Consider the following 13047-nt stretch of genomic DNA (forward strand, 5'->3'; position numbering starts at 1 on the left):
AAAGGGAACAAAAGGTGACCCCGTGAATTATAGACCTGTTAGTTTAACCTCTATTGTATGTAAATTGTTTGAGGGTTTTCTAAAAGATACTTTTTTTGGAATATCTTGGTACAAATAAATGTATTACTCCATATCAGCATGGCTTTATGAGTGATCGGTCCTGTCAAACTAACCTGATTAGCTTCTATGAGGAGTTGAGCTCCAGACTGGACCAGGGGGAATCTCTGGATATCGTATATCTGAATTTTTCCAAAGCATTTGATACGATGCCACATAAAAGGCTGATTCATAAAATGAGAAGGATCAGGCTTGGGGACAATGTGTGTAAGTGGGTAAGTAACTGGCTCAGTAATAGGAAACAGAGGGTGGTTATTAATGGTACTTATTCTGATGGTGTGACTGTTACTAGTGGGGTACCACAGGGGTCCGTCTTGGGTCCTGTTCTGTTTAATGTAAGGTAATGCAGATGGGGAGGAAAAATCCGGGCTGGGATTATGTATTAAATGGGAGAACACTTGGGACGACTGACATAGAAAAGGACTTAGAAGTCTTAGTTAACAGTAAATTTAGCTGTAGTGACCAGTGTTGGGCAGCTGCTGCCAAGGCTAATAAAATCATGGGGTGCATCAATATGGGCATAGATGCCCACGACAAGGAAATAATTATACCGCTGTACAAATCACTAGTCAGACCACACATGGAATACTGTGTACGGTACTGGGCACCAGTGTAAAAGAAAGATATAGTGGAGCTGGAGAGGGTTCAAAAACGGGCAACCAGGGTAATACGGGGAATGGGAGGACTACAATACACAGGATTATTATCAGAATTGTTAGGATTCGGCAGGCTGGAGGTGGATCCTCTGTGTCAGAGAGGGATTGGCGTGGACCGTACCGGTGGACCGGTTCTAAGTTGCTACTGGTTTTCACCAGAGCCCGCCGCAAAGCGGGATGGTCTTGCTGCGGCAGTAGCAACCAGGTCGTATCCACCGGTAACGGCTCAACCTCTCTGACTGCTGAGACTGGCGTGGTACAGAAGGACAAGGCCAGAGCAAGGTCGGACGTAGCAGAAGGTCAGGGCAGGCAGCAAGGGTTGTAGTCAGGGGCAACAGCAGAAGGTCTGGAACACAGGCTTGGGACATACACAAAACGCTTTCACTGGCACAAGGCAACAGGTTCCGGCAATGCAGGGAATGGGAAGTGAGGTAATATAGGCCTGGAGCAGGTGAGCTAATTACACTGATTGGGCCAGGCACCAATTAGCGGTGCACTGGCCCTTTAAATCTTAGAGAGCTGATGCGCGCGCGCCAGGACGTGACAGCCGGGGACCGGGACAGGTAAGTAGATTGGGATGCGAACTGCGAGCGGGCGTGTCCCGCTATGCGGATCGCATCTCCGCCGGCAGTGTCAGTGCAGCACTCCCGGTCAGCGGGTCTGACCGGGGCGCTGCAGAGAGGTGAATGCCGCAAGCGCTCCGGGGAGGAGCAGGGACCCGGAGCGCTCGGCGTAACAGTACCCCCCCTTAGCTCTCCCCCTCTTTTTATCTTCTTGTCCCTTCATATGAGACGAGGCCATAGGGAGCGACTCTTGAGTTTCCTTCCAGATGATAGAGAAGTCCTGGGTAACTTCATCAACGGCAGGCAATCCAGAAGAAGTGGGAATGGGGAGCGGGGGCAGAGGGTGAAACTTGCCACGGGGAAGAGTGTTACCAGGAAGGGGGCTATGAGGAAGCAAGATCACTTCTTGCTTTTTGCCGAAAAAATCTGAAAAATCCTGGTAAGCCTTGGGAGGGACCGGTAAGGATGGAACCTCAGGAGTTAAACAAATGGGAGCAGATGTGAGGCATCGTTTGCGACAAGAAGGACCCCAATTTTTGATCTCCCCGGTGGTCCAGTCAAGGTTGGGAGAATGACGTTGGAGCCATGGCAGACCGAGGAGGACTTCAGAGGAACAGTTGGGCCGAACAAAAAATTCAATTTTTTCGTGATGCAGTCCAATCTTCATAAGCAGGGGTTCTGTGCGGTAACGCACAGTGCAGTCCAACTTTTCTCCATTGACAGAAGAAATGTAGAGCGGCTTGACGAGACAGGTTACTGGGATGCAGAACCTATTAACAAAAGAGGCCAAAATAAAATTTCCTGCAGAACCAGAGTCCAAGAAGGCCACAGCTGAGAAGGAGGAGTTGGCAGAAGGAGAAATCCGCACAGGCACAGTGAGACGTGGAGAAGCAGAATTCACACCAATGGACGCCACTCCCATGTGAACAGGGTGCGTGCGTGCGTTTCCCAGACGCGGAGGACGAATAGGGCTGTCCACTAGGAAATGTTCGGTACTAGCGCAGTACAGGCATAAGTTTTCATCTCTGCGACGAGACCTCTCTTCATGGGTCAGGCGAGACCGATCCACTTGCATAGCCTCCTCGGCGGGAGGCACAGGGGTAGATTGCAAAGGATACTGGGAGAGAGGTGCCCAGAGATCAAGGTCCTTTTCCTGGCGGAGCTCCTGGTGTCTTTCAGAAAAACGCATGTTGATGCGGGTGGCCAAATGGATAAGTTCAGACAGGTCAGCAGTAATTTCTCGTGCGGCCAGGACATCTTTGATGTTGCTGGATAAGCCTTTCTTGAAGGTCGCGCAGAGGGCCTCATTGTTCCAGGCTAGCTCTGAGGCGAGGGTACGAAACTGGATGGCGTATTCGCCTACGGAAGAACTTCCTTGGACTAGGTTCAGCAAAGCAGTCTCGGCAGAGAAGGCCCGGGCTGGCTCCTCGAAGACACTACGAACTTCAGCGAAGAAGGACTGGACAGTGGCTGTGGCAGGATCATTGGGGTCCCAGAGTGGTGTGGCCCATGACAAGGCCTTTCCAGACAGAAGACTAACTACGAAAGCCACCTTAGACCGTTCTGTAGGAAATTGGTCCGACAACATCTCCAAGTGTAGGGAACATTGAGACAGGAAACCACGGCAGAGTTTAGAGTCCCCATCAAATTTGTCCGGCAGGGAAAAGCAGAGGCTAGGAGCTGCGGAGGAGGTGCAGGAGCTGGCGGAGGAGATGGTTGCTGTAGCTGTGGCAGAAGTTGCTGTAGCATGGCGGTCAACTGCGACAGCTGCTGTCCTTGTTGGGCGATCAGTTGGGATTGCTGGGCGACCACCGTGGATAGGTCAGCGAGACTTGGCAGCGGCACCTCAGCGGGATCCATGGCCGGATCTACTGTTAGGATTCAGCAGGCTGGAGGTGGATCCTCTGTGTCAGAGAGGGATTGGCGTGGACCGTACCGGTGGACCGGTTCTAAGTTGTTACTGGTATTCACCAGAGCCCGCCGCAAAGCGGGATGGTCTTGTTTCAGCGGTAGCAACCAGGTCGTATCCACTGGTAACGGCTCAACCTCTCTGACTGCTGAGACTGGCGTGGTACAGAAGGACAAGGCCAGAGCAAGGTCGGACGTAGCAGAAGGTCAGGGCAGGCAGCAAGGGTCATAGTCAGGGGAAACAGCAGAAGGTCTGGAACACAGGCTTGGGACATACACAAAACGCTTTCACTGGCACAAGGCAACAAGATCCGGCAATGCAGGGAAGGGGAAGTGAGGTAATATAGGCTTGGAGCAGGTGAGCTAATTACACTGATTGGGCCAGGAACCAATTAGCGGTGCACTGGCCCTTTAAATCTTAGAGAGCTGGCGCACGCGCGCGCCCTAGAGAGCGGAGCCGCGCATGCCAGGACGTGACAGCCGGGGACCGGGACAGGTAAGTAGATTGGGATGCGAACCGCGAGCGGGCGCGTCCCGCTATGCGGATCGCATCCCCGCCGGCAGTGTCAGTGCAGCGCTCCCGGTCAGCGGGTCTGACCGGGGCGCTGCAGAGAGGAGAATGCCGCGAGCGCTCCGGGGAGGAGCAGGGACCTGGAGCGCTCGGCGTAACAAAAATTAGGGTTATTTAGTTTAGAAAAAAGAAGGCTTAGGGGCGACCTAATAACTATGTAAAAATACATCAGGGGGCCATACAGAGATCTCTCCCATGATTTATTTATACCCAGGACTGTATCTATAACAAGGGGGCATCCTCTACGTCTAGAGGAAAGAAGGTTTCTACACCAGCACAGATGGGGGTTCTTTACTAGTGTTGAGCGGCATAGGCCATATTCGAATATTCGTCATATATTCGCGAATATTCGCATATTCGTAATATTCTCGTTTTATTTTCGCATAAGTGAAAATTCGCAAATGCGAAAATTAACATATGCGAAAATTAGCATATGCAAAATTAGTATAAGCGTAAATTCGCATATGCGAAAATTCGCATATGCTAATTTTCGCATATGCGAAAATGCGCACACCAGTCTCACACAGTAGTATTAGAGCCTTCTTTACACCACACAAGCTGGAAGCAGAGAGGGATGATCACTGTTATGTGTACTGTGAAAAAATTAAAAAAAAATAAAATAAATAAACGAATATTCGTAATTACGAATATATAGTGCTATATTTGTGAATATTCGCGAATTCGCGAATATGCGAAATTCGCGAATAAAATTTGCATTACGAATATTCGCGAGCAACACTATTCTTTACTGTAAGAGCAGTGAGACTGTGGAATTCTCTCCCGGAGGAGGTAGTCATGGTGAACTCTGTAAAAGAGTTCAAAACGGGTCTGGATGCATTTTTGGAGAGTACGGTAATAACATCGCTGGTTATGTATACTAGACTTATAGGGACAGAACATTGATCCAGGGATTTATTCTGACTGCCATATTTGGAGTCGGGAAGGAATTTTTGCCTCTAGTATGAGGGTTTTTTGCCTTCCTCTGGATCATCTCAGTAGGGACTCAGTAGGGATATAGGTTGAACTTGATGGACTCTGGTCTTTTTTCAACCTCATGAACTATATTCCTTTATTGGAAAATTTATTTTTGGATTCCTGTAATCTCTCCGTGGACGGGGTTGGCTACACCTTTTTGAGACTAAGAAGGAAAGTTGTAGTACACCAGTGTTCACATTGCCATAGCAGAGATTGGCCACTCCATGCAGTTGTTGGTGTGCAGCACAATCACTGGTGTGCAAAATTTGACTTCCAGCCAGGCCTGGGCTGCCTAGATGGCAATATTTTGATAACAGGTTTTGAACCCCTCCTGTCTGCAGGCTACTAAAACTCTTAACAGTCCACCTCCTCCTGCTGTACTCTGGATACTACCAGGCCCTCTAGTCCGTCATAACCCTTGCTGCAGGTAGTTTCAACCAGACCTGCACATACGCAACCCATGATCCTCAAATTAGGGATCCTTTTTATCATTCTTCAATACAAAAGTTACTTCTTATTCACTATTTTGGGACAGCAAAGCTGTTGCTACTCCAATAAAGGTTAACATTTTTTGAACCTTTGATTATTTTTTATTTGTTTTCAGTGCTGTCTTAATTTAACTTTTTTATTTTTATTTTAAAACTGAAAATTTTATTTTACTGACTGCCATATTTGGAGTCGGGAAGGAATTTTTACCTCTAGTATGAGGGTTTTTTGCCTTCCTCTGGATCATCTCAGTAGGGACTTAGTGGGGATATAGGTTGAACTTGATGGACTCTGGTCTTTTTTCAACCTCAGGAACTATATTCCTTTATTGGAAAATTTATTTTTGGATGCCTGTAATCTCTCCGTGGACGGGGTTGGCTACACCTTTTTGAGACTAAGAAGGAAAGTTGTAGTACACCAGTGTTCACATTGCCATAGCAGAGGTTGGCCACTCCATGCAGTTGTTGGTGTGCAGCACAATCACTGGTGTGCAAAATTTGACTTCCAGCCAGGCCTGGGCTGCCTAGATGGCAATATTTTGATAACAGGTTTTGAACCCCTCCTGTCTGCAGGCTACTAAAACTCTTAACAGTCCACCTCCTCCTGCTGTACTCTGGATACTACCAGGCCCTCTAGTCCGTCATAACCCTTGCTGCAGGTAGTTTCAACCAGACCTGCACATACGCAACCCATGATCCTCAAATTAGGGATCCTTTTTATCATTCTTCAATACAAAAGTTATTTCTTATTCACTATTTTGGGACAGCAAAGCTGTTGCTACTCCAATAAAGGTTAACATTTTTTGAACCTTTGATTATTTTTTATTTGTTTTCAGTGCTGTCTTAATATAACTTTTTTATTTTTATTTTAAAACTGAAAATTTTATTTTGCTGTCAAGAGGGTCTTCATTGTTAGTAATTACTCCCCTTAAAGGGGTACTCCGGAGAAATTATTTTTGTTTAAATCAACTGGTGCCAAAAAGTTTGTAAATTACATTACTTTAAATTAAAAAATCTTAATCCTTCCAGTACTTATCAGCTGCTGTGTGCTCCAGAGGAAGTTCTTTTCTTTTTGAAGTTATTTTCTGTCTGACCACGGGGCTCTCTGTTGACACCTCTGTCCATGTCAGGAACTGTCCAGAGCAGGGGGAAATCCCCATAGCAAACCTAGCCTGCTCCGGACAGTTCCTGACATGGAGAGAGGTGTCAGCAGAGAGCACTGTGGTCAGACAGAAAACAACTTCAAAAAGAAAAGAACTTCCTCTGGAGCATACAGCAGCAAGTACTGGAAGGATTAAGATTTTTAAATAGAAGTAAATTACCAATCTGTTTTAACTTTCTGGTACCAGTTGATTTAAAAAAAAATGTTTTCCACCGGAGTACCCCTTTAAGGGCAAATTTTATGAATTTATTTCACAATTTAACAATTTAAAACCTCAACTTAATTTTAAAAATTTCAAATTTCTAAAGGTTCTTCATTTCGAGACAGCATCACCAATCATGTTGCTACTTCAAAAAAGTGCCTATTTTTAGAACGCTTACAGAAAGCCACAGTAACTTCTAATACCTCCTTGTGCATTCAGACATGGTTTGAGGGCCCGGCCTAGTTAAGGGCCCACCACCCCCAATGCTGGGGATCCAGTACACTTGTAACGGATCCCCAGGCAGCCAACTATTGCTTTTAGCTATATGCCCAGCTCACGCACATACAGCTGGAAACCTCCTCTCAGTATAAGCTGCACCTCTCCCACACGCAGTGCATGTGCCGATTATGTCACTCATCGGCGCCTGCACTCCGGATGCCAGCGGAAGTACTGAGGAGATCACTGCAGGGGACAGGTAAGTATATATGTTTTTTGTTTTTGTTTTTTCATTTTTTTTTTATTCTTTCAGCTTGGAGGGGAGGAGGCCCCACATACTTGGCTGCCCAACCACCTGGCCAACATAACTGGCTGCCCAAATACCTACCTACCTTGCTATTTACATACCTACATATCTGGCTGCCTAACTACATAGTTAGCTACCTACCTACCTGCCCTTTTCTGTGCAGGACACCAAGTAGGACATTATAACAGTTTGGGGCTTATAAACCGGGATATTGTGTAGAGGAGGGGAAGGCATTGGAAAAATGCAGAGTCTAACACGTCCTGCAGAAGCCAAAGTTATGAGTTCTGGATGGAAGTAGTCATCATGGTGGTCTGATCCGATGGGGAAGAAAAGGAAAGAGGACCCTGTTGATTGGAAAAGATATCTGAGAGTTCCGTAGATGTAACTGTAAACACTTATATGGTGTGTATATATCCTTTGTACAGCTGATATCTACCACCATATGGTCCTGTATATAGTCACTTATATGGTATACAGATCCTGTGTACAGCTGTTATCTACCATTATATGGGCCCGGTATGGGGAAATTCTGGCCTGTGTTTAGTGATTTTATTAAGTACAGTATGGCAGTATTATCCAGTTATTGTGTGGTGGTATATATTTCCTCCTTGTATGCCGGTATTATTGGTCATGGAAAATTATCTTACCTATGTTAACATGTTTTATAATAATTTTATAAATTTTATTTTATTTTGTGTGTAGGGCCGGGGCATGATAAGGGATTTAGGTGTGGCCAGGGGTGTAGTCTCACTGAGGCCCTTGCTTTATTTGGTCCGGGGGCCCTGAGTAATGCTGGTCCACCCCTGCCGGCAGGCTAAAAGATTTGCAATCAACACAGAGAAGGAATATGCTTCTAGTTTTATTTTGAGCTCATGCTAAAAACCTGCAGAGCAGAAGTAAGCTTCATGTGAGATAACTTTTCAATTAGTACAGTAAATGCCATAAGAGATCTTAAATCTGAGTGCTAGTAATAGATTTTTATAACTCGCAGATATTTAGACGGTTTTGGTTACAAGCTTTATCATTCCACTGTCCATCTGTATACATTTCAACGCAGCCCTCAGTTCCTTTGCCACTTGGTTCACCTTTTCTCCAATGCGTGTAAACTGCAGCGATTCCATTTATATAGTTAAAAATGCCAGGTATTGTTGCCTCTCTCACTCCTAGGTATGCATATCTGTTATATTTCTTCACAAATGCCAAGACAGCAGCATTCTCCACTTCATTCATGGGAGTGACAATCTGTCCACCAACATTATTACATATAGACTTGGATGTTGCAAAGTCTACTTCTTTTCCACTGGTGGCAATCATTTTGCCACCTACCACTTTGATCTTTTCTTCCAGTTTGAGAACTAGAAAATAATACAAAAATATTAGTTATATATTGGATGATTGAAGTTCAATAGAGCTAAGCTACCAGTAAACTAATTTTATAGCTGGATAAGCACTGAATATAATTAATAGATATCATATCTATAGCTGTTGTAATCTGTTAAGAATTATAGAATTTCCATTTAAATTATAAATGCAAAAATCTGATTAATATTGCCGTACACACAAAGGAAAGAGTGACTTTGATCATTTGAAGCCTTCTTCCATCTTCTGTCTCCTGTCAAGAGCTGGTCCAGCCAGGCTTTATCAATTTTTTAGCCGCAGCCAGCGCTAGAGGAAAGATAAGCCCTCCGGCAACCTCAGAAGTGGATTGCTCCTCCACAAACACGTCGCGGGAAGGCGATTCACCCCAACGTACCACCAGGGACTGGTTAAAGGTCCCTTTAGATGCCATTGTCAGCTTTGACAGCGGTAATAGCTGTACAGGGCGATCGCCTTATGTTGGCTATTAACGGTAGCCCACAGCTACAGTGGAATCAGCTGGGGGCCGGCCGTTATTGCGCTGGCTCGAGTCAGGAGCCCATGCCATACACTGGTTGTGGTCTCAGGACAAGCCGGCTCGTCATGAGATGGCAACCAGTTAAAACTCTGCTGCTCAATTACAAAAATGTTTAGTACAAATATATTTTTCTTAGGCTTTCATAAATCAGGTTGGATCCTCTGGGACTATAACAAAGAAATAGAACCGCAAGGGGCGACTAGTGTATTATCCCAAAGAATCAGGTAAAATTAGAGGGCTGTAGTATGCTCACCTGGAGCGCAAAATAAATGCGCATGTAACCCAACATAGTGGGTAGAAATGTCTTGTGTGTTCCCAGGAGTGCCGCAGAGCCGTGGGGATGTGGACATGGGCTGTAGTCTGTCCACAAAGTATAAGGCAAAAGAACGATAAAAATTCCCCCTCTAGGTGCAAACTTCTCCGGATGGAATCAGGCAATGGATGTTTCAAGATTAAGTATTTTTATTTAACCAATGACGCATTTTTGGGTATGCAACCTTCCCCAGAAGGGTGTACACCCGAAATGCTTTATTGGTTAAATAAAAATACTTAATCTTGAAACATCCATTGCCTGACTCCATTCAGAGAAGTTTGCGCCCAGAGGGGGAATTTTTATTATTCTTTTGCCTCTGGGACTATGACAGTTGTATAAAGTTAGACAAATGCCTCCCGCTGTGGGAGCCTAAAACACACTGAAGAAAACTGTGTTACAACACAGTGGAGTTAATCGTGTGACAAGCACACTCCTCCCCCAACCCCACCCCCCAAGAACCAATGGTAGAGGGCGGGTGTGTGCTTGTCAGCCAGTCAAGGATCCTTAGGTGAATCAGCACTTTTCACATTGGCCGCAGATCACAGAATTTTTCACTAGACACTGCACGGAGCAAAGAACGCTCTGTGACTGATGACGGGCTGATGACGGCACCGCCCCCTCGTGACATCACGCTCCTTCTCCTCCTCCTCGATGCAAGCCTATGGGAGGGGGTGTGGCATTTGTCACACCCCTCCCATAGGCTTGCATTGGGAGGTAGAGTCAAGGGGTCAGGGCTGTGATGTCATAATACTCTGGCCCCTGTATCGCCCGTCATCAGCCACGGAGCGTTCTTCACTCTGTTCATCTGGTGAATGGGTGTGCTGCAGGAGAGATCGTGGGGTCCCTAGCGGCAGGACACCTGTGATCAGACATCTTATATGTAACCACCGGCACTGGTTCACCCATTTTTCGCATCGCGGGATGCACCTGCGGGCGAACACTGGGCTCTCGCCTACCTTTTCATGCTGCTTCTTCTCCGTGCTCTTCTTTTTCCCCTGCTGGCGTCTGCATCACCGGTCCCCACCTCAGACAAACACCAGCTTCTCGTGATCCTCTCCTTGCATCTGTTCCCTTCATTAGCACAGGATGCCGGTGCACGTGCCCCCGCCTCCTAGCGCGCGCGCGTGCCGGCTTCCTCAAATTTAAAAGGCCAGTGCACCATTGATTGGTGCTTGTTTCTTCCTGACCCTATTTAAACCCACACTTCCTTCCTGTCCTTGCCGGATCTTTGTGCCATTGTGCCTCTGAGAAAGCGTTGATTATATAGTATCTTGTTCTACCGTGTACCAGTCCCACCTGCTATGTTCCCTGACCTTGATTCTGTTCCGCCTGTCCTGACCTCCTGCCAGTCCTGACTACATCTCCGTCTCATCCTTACAGTTGCTTGTAGCTTGTATATCTCGGCAGCCTGTGTGGATGAGTCATATCAGGGGTAGCACAATAAAGCATTAACCTTTCATATGGACTGTTGCCTGCATCTGTCCAAGGAGTAAAAGCGCCATATGGTAATTCCTGTTTTCCTGGATTTTATCCACCACTTTTCATATCAGGGGTAGCGACCTGGGTGCCGCCTGCTGCAACAAGTCCATCCCGCTTTGTAGTGGGCTCTGGTGAAAACCAGCGGCACCTTAGACTCCGCTCCCTGATACAGCCTGAGTCATCATCCACACAGGTTCAGCGGATCCACTAACCACAGCTGTTACATTATGTAAAATGTCAAGGGGTGGAGTACCTCTTTAAAGAAAGAGGATACACTGATAGTAATTTTAGAACAGCTCTGGATAGAGTAAATAGAACCAGCAGAGACCAGCAATTTGTAAGACACAGCAGTAAAAGAATTAGAACTAATCAAGAAAATACAGTGTTCAAAGCCACATTTGTCACATTGTATAGTTTACTGCTATAATGTCCATTTTAAAAGAAATATCTACCTGTATTGGAGATGAGCCCTATTCTAAGGAAAATTACTTAGGCGGTTGTAAATGTAGCCTCAAAGAGACACCCAACACTGGGCTTTGTATTCTCATTCAACTTGTTCTGAAGTGAGCCTGAAAGGGTCAGGGGAAGGGTTAGGGGCTCTCGTATACAGAATACAGATAATTGGGGTTGTGGACATAATTGTTGTGTAACGTGCACCTTTATGGAAAGGAGGGAAACATTTGTGTCTTTTGACACTTGCAAGGAGTATAAAATTAAAAGCCTAATTAACTACAATCATACCTCAGTTGTATATCCTAGCAGATCCTTGTATATCATAGCATCCTGTATGATCTGCAGTTGTGTTTGAAGTGATACAACTTATCATAAGGGATTTTGTGGCTACATGCCGCAGATTGCATTATATTGCTAACTGCAACAAATTAGATGTTTCTTTCCTGTATGGACTGAAAACTACTTTGTTTCCTTGAGAGGATAGCATTATGTCAAGAAAATTTACCCCATCCTTACTGAAATGGGATGTAAATCTCAGGTACAACAAATTCTGACTCTGTACAGCTCCATGTCACGAGGAGGTCGTCTATACAATGGCCAATCGAATAGATGTTATTCAAGAATGAATTGGCAGATTTCAAATGAAATGCACTCCCTAAAATATCATAAGGATATTAGAAAATGAGGGTGAGTATTTCCCAGCCATGGATGCTCCTCTGGACTGAAGGAAGAACTCGCCATCCAAAAATTGTGTTTTAACAAAAAATCTACAACCATGACAAAAAATTCCTTCAGACCAGTGGAATATGGGCTATTATGATCCAAATGAAAAGAAAGCACATCCCGACCCTCCTTCCAAGGAATAAAGGGGTACAGAGCCACCACATTACATGGTGCCCAAGCCAGATTACAACTTTATTTAATCTTCTCCAGGATGTCACTTGTATATTTCGTCACTCTAATAAGTATAGGGAAAATTTTGTAAGGATTTAGAGATAATGGTCCACCCAATCCCTCCTTGTGCATTTTGGGGAACCAGGGTGCTTCCATCTGTTGCAAAACGACAATTTCCTGCATGTCTGGACAGCCAAAATCTGTTTTGCAACATTTAGAGGCACCCTGGTTGAGAAACACTGCTGTAGGTGAAGCAAGTGGAATGCTTGGATGTATAACCAGTAGAAGATTTTAAATTGTGATATCACTGTATAGCGCTCATCTGGCCATTGTGGGCCTTTAATATTTAACCCCTTGGGGACTCAGGGTTTTTCCATTTTTGCACTCTCGCTTTTTTCCTCCTCACCTTTTAACCCCTTAAGGACTCAGGGTTTTTCCGTTTTTGCACTTTCGTTCTTTCCTCCTTACCTTTTAAAAATCATAATCCTTTCGATTTTCCACCTAAAAATCCATATTATGGCTTATTTTTTGTGTCGCCAATTCTACTTTGCAGTGACATTAGTCATTTTACCCAAAAATGCACGGCGAAACGGAAAAAAAAATCATTGAGTGCCAAAATCGAAAAAAACACCATTTTGTAACTTTTGGGGGCTTCCGTTTCTACGCAGTGCATATTTCGGTAAAAATTACACCTTATCATTATTCTGTAAGTCCATACGGTTAAAATGATACCCTACTTATATAGGTTTGATTTTGTCGCACTTCTGGAAAAAATCATAACTACATGCAGGAAAATTTATATGTTTAAAAATGTCATCTTCTGACCCCTATAACTTTTTTATTTTTCCATGT

The 13047-nt window shown here is 45.1% G+C and overlaps 1 protein-coding gene across 2 annotated transcripts in view; it reads right to left on the bottom strand.

Moving 5' to 3' along the window:
- Positions 1-8024: 8024 nt before the first annotated feature.
- Positions 8025-13047, bottom strand: part of LOC130282595 (pulmonary surfactant-associated protein A-like) — a 160746-nt gene continuing 155723 nt past the window's right edge. For both annotated transcript variants that reach the window (XM_056530972.1, XM_056530971.1), the window contains exon 4: positions 8025-8517. In XM_056530972.1, coding sequence (XP_056386947.1) covers positions 8141-8517 — 377 coding nt within the window. In that variant the 3' untranslated portion in view covers positions 8025-8140. The remainder of the gene's footprint in view (positions 8518-13047) is intronic.

Source organism: Hyla sarda, chromosome 7 (assembly GCF_029499605.1).
Source record: "Hyla sarda isolate aHylSar1 chromosome 7, aHylSar1.hap1, whole genome shotgun sequence".
NCBI lineage: Eukaryota > Metazoa > Chordata > Amphibia > Anura > Hylidae > Hyla > Hyla sarda.